Here is an 18,185-nt window from a genome sequence, read left to right as displayed (position 1 = left end):
GCATCAAGACAACGATTCGTTGCCTTGATGCCCGTGAAATTTTCCAGTAAAGGTTTGCATTTCCATCGTATAGATTCCCTTCAAAGAAAAACTGTATTCTCCTAAGACGAGCGAATTATCGGGCATGAATATGGTGGTAGGGGCATAGGCTACCTCCATGTTTCTGTCTCATGGTCTCAGAAGTGACATCATTTTGTCTTACTTTTTTTCCCAGCCATACATACAAAAGTACTTTCTTTATTAAAAAATATTTATTAGCGTAAATACCAGTATATTAATACAATAAAAACACACAACATTTTTTGTTTCAATGTAAATTAAGGGATTGATTAATTTATTTGTTTATCCTCAAATTATTTTAAATTTACCCAGTGGCGTTTCCTATGAAACTTCAAGAATCATATCAAGCAGTGCCGGTGTGGGCAGGAGATTCTATCCCCAGCCTAGCAAACTGTGTTCAAACTTCTTTTGAAACATCCTCCTCAGCCCATGTTAATTTCCTATTGGGGGACAGAACCTACGGCGGCGGGAATTCCCTGTGACACCGAAGACTAAACTGTCTCGGATTCTGGAGCGAGACGACCGGTGGTGAAGTGAAAATGATGCATGTTCATTTTGTTACATCCCGCTCTTACTTAACTTGTATTATTTAATTATTTCACAACACAGGAGGACAATAGAAAAGTGTCTAAATGACCCAGAAACCGGGTCGAAATCCCTTCGGGTAAACCAGACCCAGATAGGTCACTGGCCCAGATTCTGTGTCAACTATTCCGGGAGTCTTTTAGAGTGAATTATCAATGATTTGAAAAGGACCACACCCTTTGGACAACAAACCATAAACCCTTTAGAAAAACAGCATAATTAGTTGTTGTTGTTGTAATTGTTTATTTCTTTGAATCACTCTCCTGCCACTTGTACATGGAATAAGCCCAAGCAAGGTACACCACCGTCGCTGATACTCCGGACGCAAACCGCTGCAGGAGGGAGTCCGTCTCACCAGGGAGTTTGCACGGGTCGATTTGACACAGATTCCCCAGGGGCGCGGCACCCAGCCTCGGGAAGAACCGGAGACCGGTGAAAGCCTCGAGCTGTATCAGTGGAATCTGAATTGGTGACATTTCAAAACAAATAATAACAATGAATTTATGTCTCTTACCCTACAGCTAACTTTGATGGTGTTGATTTTCTGAAGTTCCATTTTTACTCATTTCGGGCGCCGGGTCAGGTTTACGTATTTTATGGTGTCTTGCCTTGCGTTCCACCTCAGGGGCCTCCGGTTCGAATCCCACACCCGGGGCACGATGTTTTCAGTCACTATACTCTGTGTAAATTTCTTATAATAATTATCTGGTTTCCTCCCCATTATCTAAAACTGAAACCTCTGCATTGTCATCTCTCCTTACCTCGTTTCTTTTTTTAGAGTAAATAAATGATAATGTTCAATGTCACTCATGGGATCCGGAAAACACAGATACATGATAAACTTTTACCTGGAAACTCTTTAGCGGTACGTTCAAGTAGATTGGCTCGTTCGGCAGTAGAAATGCCGCGGAGTACAAAGTGATATTGGTCGAGTTGGTCGGATTCTCGACCATGATGACTTTGTACAGGTGAGTTGGTACATTTACGTTATTTTTACCAAGAACCTATACACATTAGGGGGAAATAAGAAACAAGATTATTGTTTTTGAAAATAAAGGTGACATCGTACAAAAGCTAACCTGCGGCAATCTGGACAGATCGTCTTTTACTAACTCGTCCTATGAGTCGTGACCGTGTCGACGTGCCTGTGCCATGTGAGTTTTTCGTCCCCGTTTTTAAAAAAGGGGTTCCTTGTTTTGAATCGATTTAGAAAACATAATTTCCCCATTGAAAAGCACCATACGACAATAGCAATTTTGTAGTGCAGAAAGGAACAAATTGCCACCGGTGTATTCATATTTGGGAAATCTGTCTTTCTGAGATTCAGTGTCCCCTTTATCGAAAATTAAAGTGGGCTGTTATTTTATGCATATTTATGTTGGGATACACCAAGTGAGAATACTGGTCTTTGATGACAATATTCACCAAACGTGTGCAGTGCATTTAAAACAAAGACCGACCTGTTTACCTCATATCGGACGAATCGCTTCTCCTTTGCCGTGTTCGCCCAAGTTTCTGTGAGAAACACCGGGCCCGAAATCACCCGGACGTCCCGGAACGTCCCGGTAAGACTCCGGCAGTGTTCTTCTATCTCCCGCCAGTAATGCTGGTTGTCGAGAGGAATCACGTTTGTAAGATAGAAAGAGTCACACATGGCCTCCTACAATGAAAGATATTTGACCCCGATCAGTTTATTGACTCATATAGGGTCCGTTAAGTAGTTTGATCTTTTTAGAGTCAGACATTAACCCACCGCGTTCTGATACATGCAACAAACTTTTACCTGGGAACTTTTTAGCGGTACGTCCAAGTTAAAGTTAGGACTTTGTGAAAGGACTGAGCTGATAATAAAATAAAGTAAGAGCCTAAATTCGAACGTTAATCCTTTCGCTCTGCATGCATTTTAATGTATTTTATTTAATAGACCCTAAAACAGTCAAGTCATTAATCAAAACTTCACCTGACTGTATTTGTGATTAGCTTCCGGTGACATTTGACCCTTGTCGTGCCCGCTTCCTTCGTAGTCTTCTAACGAGGCGGAGAACACTTCTTGTACCTGGTCCGTATCTGATGGCCCGAAGGAGCAATTGGCCATGTTTGCATCACCTTGGTACATCAAAAACCCAGATCTTTGTTAATGTAGCTTGCGAAACAAGTAAACGAGAAGGGGACTGGAGTTGGGGCAGTCTTATGCTAGTTGTACAAAGTATACTTTACTAGCATGGTTTTTGGAATACACAATTATTAAAAAAAACGTATCTGACAGTTAGGTTCCTCAGGTATAAATGTAGGGTGATGAAAAATGACACATTCATTTTTTTTCCATTACCACATCACTTGGAAGTTAAATTATTTTCGAAATGCTAAGCTGCTATACTTCTATAAACCAAGAAAGTTTTATTGCCACTTACTTAGTGATTACCAAACTTCATACAAGTTCCTTTGCAAAAGTCTCAAGCGTATTCCAACGTAAAAAGTACCTGTGTGTTTTTCAGCGGTAATGTGTTCTGCAACCCACAAAGGTATTTTCCTAGACTGGTCGTATCCCACGATGTGATCTGTGTAAACCAGCGTCTCGGGACCACGGTCAGGTGCACCATACTTCAGAATGTCGTCAGCACCGGAAGATCCTATATGAGGCAAGTGAAAAACTGCGACATGTTGCATTCGACAATTTTGCATTCTAGATGATGGTCTGTGTTGCAATTTTAGGCCAACAAGAGGCATAAAGAATAAAACAGAACATAAAGCCTTTAAAATGTGAGCAGCAGTAGAACCTTTTGGGTTAACAGCATCCCCACAGGTGCGGATCTATGACACAAGTTTTAGCGGCAAATCTGTCAAAAAGTGAGCACGCGAGTGTGAAACCTTTACGGCGGGGCCGCTTAAGGGCCCGGGACAATTTTGCATCTAGATGCTCTGTGGTGAATGAAATCTTAGGCCAATAAGAGGCAAAAAGAATGAAACAGAACAAAATCCATTAAAATGTGAGCAGCGTCTTTAGGTCTGGATCTATGACACAACCAATAATGTTTGTGCTAATACAGCCACTCTATGAAATCGGGCCCTGAACAGCATCGTTACCGCGTCTCAACCGACAAGCGAATTTGCTCAACCGATGACCAACTGGTTGGATCGCCAAAACGCACTCGCAGAAGTTGTTGGTTCGAGGCCGCTCAAAATGTTTCTATAGTATGATGGAGATTGATGTTTTCAGCGCCAGAATATTTTTTGACAAACAGAATAATTTTATACCATTCGCCAAGCAATGAAACTCTGACCGTTCACAACCCGAAAATCCAGCTGATGTTTTGTTTTAAAGGCAGTGGACACTATTGGTAATAATTACTCAAAGTAATTATCAGCATAAAACCTTACTTGGTACTGAGTATAATGGGGAGAGGTTGAGTAGTATAAAACATTGTGATAAACGGATCCCTCTGAAGTGACGTAGATTTCGAGAAAGAAGTAATTTTCCACTAATTTGATTTCGAGACCTCAAGTTTAGAATTATTTTGAGGTCTCGAAATCAAGCATCTGAAAGCACACAACTTCGTGTGACAAGGGTGTTTTTTTCTTTCATCATAGTTATCTCTTAACTCCGACGACCAATCAAGCTCAAATGTTCACAGGTTTTCTATTTTATGCATATGTTGAGATACACCAAGTTAGGAGACTGGTCTTTGAGAATAACCAATAGTGTCCAGTGTCTTTAACTCATTTGGCTGTTTGGTAAACTATGCTTCAGGATTCAGGATACTACTATAATCGGAGCCCAACAGTTGTATGTGCTGGGGTCGATTTCACAAAGAGTTAGGGAGATATACAAAATGCATGGATAGTCCTAAGTTAGGACGAGTAACTGGTCCTAACTCGAAATAAGACTAGTCCTAACTCTTTGTGAAATCAACCCCTGAACTGCCAGAGTGAAGAAGAATCCAATCAAGAAGGCACGTTGTTAAACAGTTACTTGAGCGGAATGTATTTAATGGAAATGGTATTTTAACTTGTTTATAATGCACTTGTTAACCATTTTAATGTTATTTTGATATGTGTACAATTCTGAATTTTTCGTAAAAGTTATCGATTAAAAAATAAGGTCCCAACCTAAAGGTTTTGAAAAACTAAAAACACTTCTGCCGTTGACGGCGCGCGTCAACGGACAATAGACCTTATCGCAAATACCAATGCGCAAGCGCAGACTGTTGAATGAGGTGCATTGTGGGATATATATGAATCAAATTTTGCTACCAGCTAGACCACAATGCATCTAATTCCAAGCTTTACGCGCGCGCCCCAGTATTTGCGAAAAGGTCTATGCTTTGACGTAAGTTGTGGGAGTTTGCTTTGTGACACCTCCACGCTGCAACAAAGAGGCTATACAAATTGGAGCGCCCAACTATCACATTTTGAGAGTGATTACGTAACGGAGCTTTTCGCCAATCCATCAGAAAAGCGCTGGATAAGGGTATTCGAAATGATTATTTTTTACGGCAATTAAAATCTATAATCATATGACTCGATTTCCTTATTTATTGAAAACATTTTATATGAAATTCAGCAAAGTTTACGACTTGACATTTTCGTCGAACAATTCTTCTAAACGGAAAATGGACTCTACTCCGACGTCTCACCAATCTGTACCCTAATTATTTTCATGAATGATTATGCGTTAGCAATCATTGAAGTTTTGTTCACTGTACAAACCTTTTGGTTCTGGAACACTGTATTTAGGATACACCTCTACCATTGGTATCATCACCTGTTGCTCGTGAATCATAATCAACCAGTAGAAACCACACATCGCTAGGGATGTTACAAACCCAAGACAAAATCCCGTGTATGTGTCATGTTTTGCCTTCTCCACCATCGTCCGTACGAGTCAAGATTAAAAGAACTATTATACCACCACACGGAAAGAATTCTGCTCCTAGACCTATCAATTAAAAACTCACGTTGTATTGGTTCACGAGTTTCTTTCAAAACAAATTCAAATTTGGATCAGTTGCAGATCGTGCATAAAATATAGTACAAAATAAGTTTCATATTACACTTTAACACTAACAGTAGTCCTTGTAATAAATTATTCTATGCGATCAACACATAGGCCTAAAACCAACCTTTGCACTTTGTGTTTAATGGTTAATAAAGTACAGAAATAGAAAATTTGGGTTAGTTCGTGTGATAATGGCCATCAGTTTTGTTTGTCTATAATAGGGTCAATATCGCAAGAGCTTTGCTTAGGTCAAAGGTATAAGTCAGAGACAAACCAAGCTGACAACCGAATTTTCCCGCCTACAAAAATACTGATGTATATGCGCCCTCGACAGTCTAGCTCGGTAACCATTAGACACACTCACTCTAAGATGCGAATTATCAGACCTGATGGGCATAGGGTACATTTCACAAAGATAGTCCTATTTTAGAACCAATAAACCAATAATATTAAATTTCTTCATACATAATCTCTTTAAAAAAAAATTGCGCAAAAAAACTGAGGTAAAGGTAGTTACAATGCCACACAGAGCATGCAGCAGGAATCAACCATTTGGCTGAAACAGCGCCCTCTTTTGGATAAACTCCTGCGTGGCTGATGCAGAGAAATAACCGCAGTCTCAGACTTGAATTCAAGTCTAGGACAGACTACGTGTGTTACGCGTGTGTGCATAGTTTAACCCATTGATCTCCATTATACTGACTGGATAGGACATCGCGTCTAAACGCAGGCCGCGCGCGTATTTTTTCAAACGGGTGAAGACCGTTCCGTCACACGAAATGCGCTCTGTACACTTTTAAACGGAGTTGCTGCAAGCAGAGAGAAGTTTTCGTCCTTTGAATTGTCATTTGGGGATAAATACAATTGGAGTCGGATCAAACAAACTAAAAATGCTGATGGTGAAGTCGTGCGCGGCTGTCAATCACTGGAGGAGGGAAAACTGAGTCGGCAAAGGGATTGTCTTTCCATAAGTAGGTAGGCCTTTGCATTTTTTTTTAGCGATTCATATTATTATTATTATATCTAACGTTACAAATATAAGCCGGAAATTTAAACTATCTTTCATAAAATAATTATTATAGGCCAAGTATTTGTTATTTTTACCGAGCAATACTATTTTTGTTTTCGCTCCGTAACAGATGGTTGTCTGGAATCGACGAGGACGGGAAGCCCGGATTTCAACAGATGTTTGTCATAGCATCAATAATTAAAAGGTTCGGGAAAGCGACAAGTATATGCGAATTATGTACAGACAATACAAGTTCGTTGAGAGGATCAGTCATCTCGGAAATAGCCGACTTCGTTATTTGTGACCAAAATAAAAATATTTATTTCTGGCGGAACAGTAAAACGGTTATGGAAGTTTTGCTGTTGGGATTGTTTTTCAATTAACATGATGAATAGAAGCTTCACAATAAAAAGTTTAAATTTGTTAATGGAGTCAACTCTCACTTATCACATTGTATTCCGTTTTCATCTTTCTTGTTCTTTTCCCTCGATTTTAGCGAGTATGTAGTTCTCACTCTAGTGCCTACTCGAATTGTTTATTGTAGGAGCGACTCTTGTTTTGTCTTTATATGGTTTATTGCCATTTTCTCAATGAACTGAAAGAATAAAAAAAAAACATGTACCTGAATCCCAATACAGTTTCTCGGCCGAGTGTTTGTTTAGAAATTTAAATATCATTATCATAATACTAATAGGGCATTTGATAGAAACAAATGTAAAGTTAGTTTGCTTTATTGCATTTCGCTCAGAAACTTTTTCATACTTCAAACTATCGATCGTCATGTTTTCCCCACATTTCTATTCTCAATTTACAACTTCAACTGACAGACTCAAACCCGACCAAGTGCACATTAATTTACCCGTTTGAAGGAATTGCGCCGCCATTGTTGGGCCGCGTGTTTATGCACGCAGCATAGCGCAATGTCCTATCCAGTCAGTATAATGGAGATCAATGGTTTAACCGCATTCTCTTATGTGATTGGACGCCACAACAACACAACAAACTGCGCAAACTCACATCTGTCACGATCCACGTGTGTGATCAACATGGTGGTTTTCTACTTGGAAAATCACACGTGATGTAAAACATGTGTGTTTGGGTTGGATGTTATGTGTTCTTCGTTTTTGACCACCGAGCGGTGAATGTTGTGTAAAAACCAGTAGAAGTTAGCTCAGATGAGAAGAATATTTCCCCAGCTGAAGAACAAAATGGCATTTACTTTAAGAAAAGTCTTGGTGTTGGACAACGTGGCGAGCTGCTGTGCCCAGGTTTTACAGGATAACGGCATCCAGGCAGATTCGGTCGCCAAATTGAGTAAAGAAGAGCTTCTGGCCAAAATACCGGTGAGTGATTAACTTTCATTCAACAGAGGCCGTAGATGGTTGGTAGCAATTAGCCGCTGACCCCCGCTGCCCGTGCTTTCGCGGCCCGTCAACCACCTAAGGCAATTTGTTACACAGAAAACAGGGGCCTTAGCTCTTTCTTTGATCAAGTTCAGTTTTATTTGTTTGTCTTGTGCATTTTCTTTACAGTGTTACGTGTGAAGGTCTTTACTTTTAGTTTTAGTTGAAGATTGAACTTCCCGCTTAGTTAGTTGTTTTGTCCATGTTTTCCACCTATGGTTTTATTTATGGTGATCTCATTCTGCATTCTATTCTTCAATATGCCCCAAGTATAATCTTCAGAAATCATTCATACTTCATTTAAATTATAAAGACCTCGGCATTCCCCGATTTATAAAAAAAAGGAATCATGTTTAATTCTGTTGTTTGGTCCGTTGACCTTGCCGTGCGTGTTGGAAATGTTTTCAGTTTTGGGGAAATTCCATTGGCTGTCGACAGCCTGATACTTGAATGAGGAAGGAGGGGGGGGGGGGGTCGTCCCGTCCCAGGGACCTTGTCTAGGCTGTTCCTTGGCAACGATCTTGTCAAAGTGGGAGGGATTTCGTTAATTTGTTGCGTCTTGAACCCTGGATGGGAAACTTTGTACACATCCTGCCACTACCATTCTCACTCAATCTCACAAAAAGGAATAATCTTATTTATTCATTATTTAAGTAATTAGATATTTTATTTCATAATATATTAATATTGTTATCATTGATGAAAAAGTGGTGACAGGATGGAAACTTTTCCCCTGCTGCTAATGAATGTCACTGGAAATACTTTAAAAATTATTTATGATAACAGGCATGATTGATATTCCTATTTTAATAATAATAGCCTAATTTCAGATTTGTTGGCCCTTTGAGAAAAGACAGACTGATTAAGATAGCCTGAAGAGACACTTATTTATGATATTATAATAGCCTGATTTACCGGTTGGTAAGCCAAGTCAGCCCCTGTGTGGTACTTGATAAAATATTCAAACTTCTTTTTTGAAGTGCCCAAATCATGCCTGTAAGTTAATATTTTTGAAATGTTATGAGTTGTGGCAGTGTAGGCCCACCCATGCCTTTATTATCTTTTAAGTTTTATATCACTTTTTACAATCACAATCCAATCTATGATTCCTTGACTCTTGACAGTGGCAGTCTGTGTTGACACAACCTTTGCTTGTATTCAACTATGACTCATGAAATAAATAATTGGATAACAATATAATCTGAAAATGGTTTAGTTAAAACAAAAAGAATTTAAGGTCTAGGTTTCTACTCAAAAAAAGTTTTCTTTGCAAGAAGGTTCGCCATTCTTTTAAAAATAACAGTTATTTTTCTACAGTTCAACTCACTATGAAACAATGTTAGACAAGACATTAACCGTATCATCTTTACAGTGGTTTTTACATAGATCTTTTGTTCCACTATTTTAAACCTTGCTGTTGCTCACTTTCACAAGAATTAAATGTTAACTACATTATTTATGTGTATCCCTAAGCGATTTTGTTTTAGCCTACTTTGTAACCGACACTGAGTATTTTATTTTCTGATGCCAGTTGACATTTTATGGTTTTTAAATCTCATTTTGAAATGGTTACAATACAAATAAAATCCATGTAGCCCCCAAGAGGGAAGCATGCGGGACACTAAACACGTGTTGTTTTTTTTACTTTGCCTTTTACACTAGTCAAATGTTCATCAGTTGAACAATGCGATTGTTGTAAATGGCAGATAAGATAAGACCATTATTTGACTTAAGATTACTTGCATAAAACTTTACCACTATCTCTGTTCAGGTGATTGGCTTACTGTGAATTGTGATGTAAAGATAAATAGCCTGCCCCCATAATCTATCTTCTTGCATAATCTTGCAAACCTACAATGCGTTACATTACAAAATCCAGTTAGCCTAGGGGTCATCCAAATATTTCAACATTTTTAAGGTCATACTGTATTACAAGAATATATGCTGGGGGGGGGGGGGGGGTCGGTAACCTTGCACAACTCGAAATGTTCGTGAAATGATGAATTTTTAAGTAACTCTTTTTAATAACTAAAATTACTTTTGGGGGGAGTGGTTCCTCAAGAATAGTAGTACTCTTTGTTAGACCAGAACGATGTTGAACACTTAGGACTGATTTTCATAGATGCCTTGTGCACTGCAAAAAACCATCCCAAGTTAAAGGGGCTGTGCGGTCACGATCAAAGGAGGCATTTGCCTATAGCTATGAAATCAATCTCACCCACCTCCCAAGCAAATAAAATGTGCCTTTGAGGCTTTGAATTTTGTTTTACACAACTTAAGGGTTTTAAGGGTAAGCTAGCAGCCGCTTCCTCATTTCAGGCTTAAAGCAAAAATAAGGCTTTTTTGAATAAAATTTTGAGAATTTTTTTTTTTGCGAAAGAGTGAAATAACTAATTGACAGTACAAAATTTACAATGATTTCAATTATATTATTATCAGTGTTTAATTTTATTAATGGTTTTTTTTCTATCTCAGAACTATGATGGGGTTATTGTTCGCTCAGCCACAAAGATCACATCAGAGGTTCTGGACGTGGCTAAGAACCTGAAAATTATCGGAAGAGCTGGAACCGGTGTTGACAACATCGATGTCACTGCAGCGTCGCGTCATGGAGTCATTGTCATGAAGTAAGTCCCCTGACTTGTGTTTATGTAAAACTTAAGGTGTAGTGGCAGCCCTAACTTGTATGTTTCAAGTGGATCCAACAAATTGTGACAAACAATCTCGTCATCTTTGATAGAATGGAAGCTAGGAGCTAAATTTCAAGCTACACTGACTAAAGTCAACCTGTTTGATCTAGTTATGTCACAGCGTAGGGTGGTTCTCATCTCTGCAACTGATAATCAATGAAATGATATTTTTAAGTTGTTGGCTTTTTGTGTTTATGAACTCGTGAAGTCGGTGGAAACAAAAAAACTGTCGTTGACTTCAACCGTCTATTACATATTACTAATTCCAATGTGATGTTGCAGCTTTGTAACAGTTCCTGTTTTCTTTTTTCACACAGCACACCAGCTGGTAACACACTGAGTGCCGCCGAACACACCTGTGCTATGATGTGTGCTATGTCAAGGTAAAGTACCGTTTGTCTCTCATCCTGCTCCTGTACATGTACCTCCATGTCTCTTCCACTAACTCCACCCCAAACAATGCAAACACGTACCCCAACCAAAATACCAACCCCAACCTAAACACTACCCCAACCTAAACACTACCCCAACCTAAACACTACCCCAACCTAAACACTACCCCAACCTAAACACTACCCCAACCTAAACACTACCCCAACCTAAACACTACCCCAACCTAAACACTACCCCCAACCTAAACACTACCCCAACCTAAACACTACCCCAACCTAAACACTACCCCAACCTAAACACTACCCCAACCTAAACACTACCCCAACCTAAACACTACCCCAACCTAAACACTACCCCAACCTAAACACTACCCCAAACACAGACCAAAACACCTACCCTACCCAGAGGAAAATAGATACCCAATAGTGTATCCACTTGCTGTGTAGTTCTTTTGACTTGAGAACTTGCTTTATATTCAATTGCTGAAGAGTAGATTTTCGTTATTTGGGAGACTTTTCAATTCTAAAAAGAACAGTTCTTTTTAACTACTACCTGGGCGGAAGGTAGGAAATCGGCCAGGACTACTATATTTGCTTAGTGGATCGAGGGGACTTCTCTTTATAAACTTCACTACAGCGGAGTGAGTTCTTAATTGGTCTCAACGTTTCGACCAGCTTGCTCTAGTCATTGTCAGGAGTGATAAATTCAAATGCTTTTAAAAGTAGAGTTGCGGACGGTTTTTCCAAGGCTATAGTTTTTCATTTTCTTGTGACTTTCAGATACTTGCCCCAGGGTCACATGTCACTGAAGCAAGGTCGATGGGATCGTAAGCTGTTCATGGGGAGCGAGCTACACGGCAAGACGCTCGCAATCATCGGTCTTGGTAAAATAGGAAAAGAGGTAGCCACAAGAATGCAGTCCTTTGGAATGACGGTAAGTTGATCGGGGAAATCCAAAAATAAAACTAGAACTAGAATAGACCTTATGCACATGACGTCATTTCAGTAGGGCGCCCTCACCTAGAGGTCAAAAGGAGGTTGTTCATTGGCCAATACTGTGCGCCGCGCATACAAATCCGTGCGTCTCAATTGTTTCGTCACCGTTTATCCTCTAAGATGGCGACTGGATGACATCAATGCGTAAGGTCTATTTGAGCCAAAAATCCACAAGACCAAGATATATTGTTAAACATTTGTATAAATTTGGTTTCAGACCATCGGTTATGATCCGATTATCCCGGCCTCAGAAGCTGCAGAGTTTAATGTGGAGTGGATGGAACTAGAACAGATGTGGCCGAAGGCTGATTACATCACCGTGCACACCCCTTTGATTCCACAAACAAGAGGTAAACATCATTGTCAACAACAACAAATAAACTAACGAAAAAGATGGGACTTTGTTTATTTTTGAGTAGGAACTAATCCACATAATGTGAACAGCCTTGTTCTTGCAAGGTCCCTGAAGTACATTGATGATTTTCAAAGCAGTTTATAAAGAAAAGGGAACTGGACTGTTTCTCCTCCCAGCCAAAATTGGGTCTCAGTGTCATATGTCTGTTAAGAAGTAAAAGAAGAACTGCTTAATGAACTTCTTTGCTAAGCAAGCAAATGAGTTGGGCACCAGTTGCAACAATGTATACTTAATGGCATTTGAGCTGGTTACCTATTTCTGCTAAGCAATTACACTTTTCTGTGCTTAAGTTCTTGTGTTCAAATGTTAAGAAGTGGAGCCCTGCCAGAAGGCATTTTGTGTTGAATGAAACCAAAGACGGCAGAAGGTTAAATGTTTTTTTTTTCTTTTCCTGTTTCTAGGCCTTATAGGAGAGAAGAGTTTCCCACAATGCAAGACTGGCGTGCGCGTCATTAACGTTGCGCGTGGGGGTATCATCGACGAGGAAGCATTGCTGAAGGCATTGGAGTCTGGTCAGTGCGGAGGCGCTGCTCTCGATGTATTTGAGCAGGTGAGTGGGACGCTAAGTCAGTGAAAATCAAGGTTGCCTAAGTTGTATACTACTCAGGGATCTGAAAAAGGCTAAGGAAATTTTATTGGCCCAATGACCAGGGGTGGATTTCACAAAGAGTTAGGACTAGTCTTATCTCGAGTTAGGACCAGCTACTCGTCCTAACTTGGGACTATCCATGCAATTTGTATATCTCCTAAGTTAGGACTAGTCCTAACTCTTTGTGAAATCGACCCCAGGGCACCAATACACTTATGTAAAGTGCATTAACATGGTTATAAGTTGTAAAATGCGTTATATAAGATCTTGTTATTATTTTTATTAAAATGGTTGGTAATGGTGCAGTTTTCATTCAAAGTCAAGACTTGTGTGTATTTCAGTGCCATGTTTTTAAAGTTTTTTTGGAACTGTTTTGTGTCGATTCAGGAGCCACCGACAAACCTTGCCCTGGTACAGCACCCCAAGGTCGTTGTAACGCCCCACCTCGGAGCAAGTACTGAGGAGGCACAGCTTCGCGTTGCCATGGAGATTGCCGAACAGTTTGTGGATGCAGTCAACGGAAAATCTCTCTTTGGAGCTGTAAGTTGAGGCAAAGAGAGCCATTTTGTTTTTGACTAATTTACTTAAGCCGTTTCAAATGTTTGCTTACCCATCGGAACTTTGTGTGCCTGTTAAATATTTCAGATCAACGCTCGTGCTTTAAGTAGCGCCCTCAAGCCAGAAACCAAGCCGTTAGTGTCGTTGGGTGAGTGTCTGGGGGCCACAGCCAGAGCGTTGTACGGAGAAGTGAACCAACAGACAGAGGTTCAAGTCATCACATACGGTGAGTGCAAGCCCTCGGAAATCTGTCTTACATGAAAAATAATTTTGTAATAACTAGGATTTCAATATCTTCCTCATCAAATATAGAATTTAATGGTTTCTTCCAAAGACCTTGCAAGTTTCGCGCATAATTGAATGTTGAGCACTGCTAAATTGTACTTGTTTGTTTCCTTCAGACGATTTAGTACTGCATGTGGGAAATCAAAAAATGTTTGAATGTCAGGCCTAGAATTTCATCTGTGTGAGAGAACTTCAATTGAAAAAAACTTGAAATCTGTGGGAATAGTTTGATGGGGCCACATGGTAAGACCGGAGCAAGAGGCCATGACCTTGGGTGTCTCAACGTAAATCCAAGCTTGGAATATACACAAGACTCCCCCTGTCTTTTGAGGTGTGTACGCTTTGTGTCTCTTAAGTAAGCACTTGACATCACTCATGATATAATAGTGCAAAGCTGGTGTATCGGATGACGGTATAAAGCAAATCTTTCATGTCCAATGATCACAGGTGATGGTTTGAAGAATGCTGGTTCGTACCTGGGGGCAGCCGTAACTGTTGGCTTGCTGAAGAGTGCCACATCGAATGGCATTAATCTGGTAAATGCAGGAGTGCTGGCCAAGGAGGTCGGAGTTCAGGTAAGACCATAGAATGCTTGGCTCAATTTCTCTTAGCTGTCTGCCGTGCCCTCTAAGTCAGCTGTGGACACACATGTATTGTATCACAGTGTGGACCAGTTGACCAGTTTTTAAGGGGGAACGCACTGCACGTTTATCAAATGAAAACATTGTATCCAATGAAATCATTAGGCCTGTTGGACCAGTACCTGTCTTTATCCTTGCTGTTTAATTTAAAGACATGGGACCAGTCTAGTCGAGCTTTTGCCAGTATGCCATATTGGAATTATGGGCTACACAGCTATTTGGCTATGAGTGTTGCAAAGCGTGTTACTAAGGATTTCTTTTACTCCAATGCATGATGAAGGGGAAAATTTAGCCGTAGCCGCAAACTCAGTCACAGCCATACACAGAAGATGGCCTCTTGGCAAACTTTAGTATGACTTAACTGTAATCTATGATTGTTAATTTTTGCACCCTTGATGTTGTCATTCCGATCTTAGCTTGCCACAAGTCACCAAGACGCTGCCCCTGCTAACCTCCCTGGTGCTCTGGTCTCAGTGCTGGTCACATTACAGGGAGTCAGACACGTACTCAGTGGCTCCGTCATGAACGACCGGCCGGTGCTGCTGGAGATCGACGGGGGTATGTTTGCCAGCGGCGTCGTGCTGCAGGGCAACATGTTGGTGTACCAGACCCAAGTCAGTGCTACAGTGTTTCCCGCTATTGCAAGTAAGTTTGAACTTAAAAAGCTGAGGATTAGCCGAGAAGTTAACCCCAAAACAATCAGTGCATTCTCCTACCAGTAGACAAGCCACGGGGTTTCCACATAATAGTTGAACAGAAGAAAACCATGCACCCATTGCTAGGCTGGAAGGCATGGCCCCGTTTACTGTTGGTGAACTCTCTTGCCCATTGATCTTGCCACAAAATACCACGTGAGACTGTGGAGACCAAGTCTTCTGTACACAAGCCATGGGGTTTCCACATCATACCCAGCTGTACAAACTGAAGAAAACCATGCACTCAATACTAGCCTGGAAGGCCTGGCCCTATTACTATTGTTGCACTCCCCTGCCCAACTGGCTCAAGCCACAAAATACCACAGGAGACTGATGAGACTAATAATAATAATAATAACAATATTTATAGCGCACGCCTTTTGCCAAAGGATACAAAGCGCCAGGTATTATTACTGCAAGGAGTGGGACGAAGTGAGAGATATAACACCTAATCCTTAGCACCATGTCATGGTTTACAAGGTGCTGTGGCCCAATGTGTATATCGTTTGTGTAATTGTTTTTACTTGCCATCTTTTGTTTAAATTTTGACTGCAATTTTAGAATGTGTAATGTACAGTATATAAATGTGTATTTTTATGAGCTAGGTCTGGAAGGGCAGATCTTTTTTTGATGACAGTTTTTTTACTTTTGCCCTTCCCTGGACGGCCTGTGCTTGTTTTATTGTTTTGCTTTTTTTGTCCGAAGAATTAAAATAAAAATAAATAAATGTGCTGCCAATCCAGCCAGGAACGCTGGGGCGAACCCTTCTCTTTTCGATAAGTGCACTAGGTTCCTTTACATGCGTTTACACAACGCATGGGACCAATGGCTTTATGTCCCATTCGAAGGACGAAGCAATGGTTAAGTGTCTTGCCTAAGGACACAAGTCCTGAGAGATGGCCGACTAAGTCCACAGTACACAAGCCATGTGTTTTCCTGTGTGCCCGGTATCGCTCGGCTTGGCCTGCACGTTCTTGTCATAGAGAGACCTGCTTCGGCGGGACTTTCTTTGGCTCAATGCTGCAGGTCTGGTTGTAGTTTTCCTCCTGGTTTCTGGTTTCTTCCCATTGTTGTTGTTTTAAAATGGTGTTATTAATATTGTTTGTTTAGCATTCACTGGATTTGTACATGTATTGTTGTGTTTACATTGTCTCTGCTGCGCCTTGAACATCTGTAAAGATAGATTTGGCGCATTACAAATACCTTCTATTTATTTATTTATTTTATTTATAATACCAGCTGAACAGACAGAAGAAACCGATGATACACCACACTTAATACTGACATCTATCATTCAAAACACAGCACTATTAAGTGGTGTAATAGTAGGAGGGTTTAATAAGAGCCCTCTCTGAAAATTACCCGCTTTTTTTCTCTCTGTTTCTTCTAGGTGTGCTCTCAACAACCAATCAGATCCTGTCCTACGGTACGGCTATGCCTTCCAAAAACAGCTCATGGAGTGTGATACAGCTAGCCTCCCCACTCCCCAGCTCAGAGAGTCTCAAACAGCACGTCACCTTTGCCGCTCAGTTGAGTCTGTAATCTTACACGAGAGCAGAGCTAGAGATGACCAAAAAATCACATGCTGGAAATCATCATGCACCAGTGTTATTTTACAATGGGAATACAATCAAAATGTATACCCAACGGCAGACATTTTGATATCATATTCACTACCTTGAGCCCAATTTCATGAAGCTGCTTAAATAATTTCTTTGCCGAGCAACCACAATCTTTGTCTTGTGCCTTCTGGTCATTATCAATCATGAATAGAAAATCTAATAAAGACAAAGGGGGACAGTCTATATTAACCACCCAGCCTCTTGCACCAGAGTAAAGTTAAGATTTACAAAGTTGTCATAATGGCAAGAGTTTATTTTATTATGCTAATGAGATAAATGAGTGATAATTGGAAAGTATTAATTTTAGCTTCAAGATTCGTTTCAGTAATTCTCCCAATGATTTGTATATCAAGATGGAAAATCTGACTTACAATTTTTTTTGTCTTCAGTTTTATTTAGATGTTGGGGAAAAAAAGTAGAGAGACAAAATTTATCACAGTTGATGCAATTTTAAAAAGGCGATGTTGTCAACGGAAGATAATCAAATATCAAATTCTGAAATTTTTAATGTGAAGTGCAGTGGATCAAAGAGATTAACTTTCTGTGAACAATTTTGCAATTATGTCATGAAATGACAATGTAATAATTAAGTATGAAATTATGAGTAAATATAGCTGCAGGTTTCTTGAACAATGTCTGATAAATGCAGAGTCAAGTCTGTTCTTTAATCAGCTGATTGTATTCAATTGATTGCAATTTGATTGTAGTCGTATAATAAATTGTAACTCTTTATCACCGTTAGTGGTTGAACTTTAACCTTTGACCTGCTCGTGGTCAAGATGTTGAAGTTTGTGGTAGCAACCATCTCACAAGGCTGAGTGGTTCTGAGCATCAAATTTAAGTTCTGGTGGTTAAGTCATTGGAGTGTAGGTTCGAATCCCTGTAGTGACACTTGTGTCCTTGAGCAAGATGCTTTATGCTACAATTGCTGCTCTTCACCCAGGGGTATAACTTTATTTTGTATTTCCATTTGTTGTATTATTTGTTGTTCATACTACATGGACCAGAGTGTGACTGCAAAAACATTGTTTATTTTGCCTTGAAACATTTGATTTTGTTTGTTGAAGTGAATGTGAATATAGTACAGCCAAGAAATTAAAAAAACGTAGTATTCATTTCAACTTCTGTTGTAGTTTGAATCATTCAAATAATTTACTTGTGTTTCAGTCGTTTCGTGATCTTGACAAGCTGCGTCTTTTTTCATAGAGATGCAGTAGGCCCTACTACTGAACAATTCTTTGCTCGGCAA

The 18,185-nt window shown here is 40.0% G+C and overlaps 2 protein-coding genes across 2 annotated transcripts; one reads left to right on the top strand and one right to left on the bottom strand.

Annotated features, from left to right (window-relative positions):
- Positions 1-58: 58 nt before the first annotated feature.
- Positions 59-5,704, bottom strand: LOC139948818 (uncharacterized). Its single transcript, XM_071947155.1, has 6 exons — positions 5,353-5,704; positions 3,126-3,275; positions 2,606-2,751; positions 2,114-2,305; positions 1,494-1,649; positions 59-1,106 (listed from the first exon to the last, which is right to left on the bottom strand). Exons 1-6 carry the CDS (start codon positions 5,513-5,515, stop codon positions 888-890), a joined length of 1,026 nt encoding a protein of 341 aa, XP_071803256.1. The 5' UTR covers positions 5,516-5,704; the 3' UTR covers positions 59-887.
- Positions 5,705-7,689: 1,985 nt separating this feature from the next.
- On the top strand, positions 7,690-18,057 carry LOC139948625 (D-3-phosphoglycerate dehydrogenase-like). Its single transcript, XM_071946821.1, has 11 exons — positions 7,690-7,993; positions 10,529-10,680; positions 11,061-11,126; positions 11,916-12,069; positions 12,349-12,481; positions 12,948-13,096; positions 13,523-13,675; positions 13,781-13,919; positions 14,426-14,553; positions 15,036-15,264; positions 16,705-18,057. Exons 1-11 carry the CDS (start codon positions 7,826-7,828, stop codon positions 16,854-16,856), a joined length of 1,623 nt encoding a protein of 540 aa, XP_071802922.1. The 5' UTR covers positions 7,690-7,825; the 3' UTR covers positions 16,857-18,057.
- The last annotated feature ends 128 nt before the right edge of the window (positions 18,058-18,185 follow it).

Source organism: Asterias amurensis, chromosome 16 (assembly GCF_032118995.1).
Source record: "Asterias amurensis chromosome 16, ASM3211899v1".
Lineage (NCBI taxonomy): Eukaryota > Metazoa > Echinodermata > Asteroidea > Forcipulatida > Asteriidae > Asterias > Asterias amurensis.
Note: the sequence above shows the minus strand (reverse complement) of the source record. Positions and strands in the feature narration are given on the sequence as shown.

Coding starts and splice junctions, on each gene's coding strand:
- LOC139948625 (XM_071946821.1), top strand. CDS start 7,826: ATGAGAAGAATATTTCCCCAGCTGAAGAACAAAATGGCATTTACTTTA. Junction 12,482..12,947: donor TTTGATTCCACAAACAAGAG/GTAAACATCATT, acceptor TCCTGTTTCTAG/GCCTTATAGGAGAGAAGAGT. Junction 13,676..13,780: donor GAAAATCTCTCTTTGGAGCT/GTAAGTTGAGGC, acceptor TAAATATTTCAG/ATCAACGCTCGTGCTTTAAG.
- LOC139948818 (XM_071947155.1), bottom strand. CDS start 5,515: ATGGTGGAGAAGGCAAAACATGACACATACACGGGATTTTGTCTTGGG. Junction 1,650..2,113: donor AGCGATTCGTCCGATATGAG/GTAAACAGGTCG, acceptor TAATGTGTATAG/GTTCTTGGTAAAAATAACGT. Junction 1,107..1,493: donor TACCGCTAAAGAGTTTCCAG/GTAAAAGTTTAT, acceptor TCACCAATTCAG/ATTCCACTGATACAGCTCGA.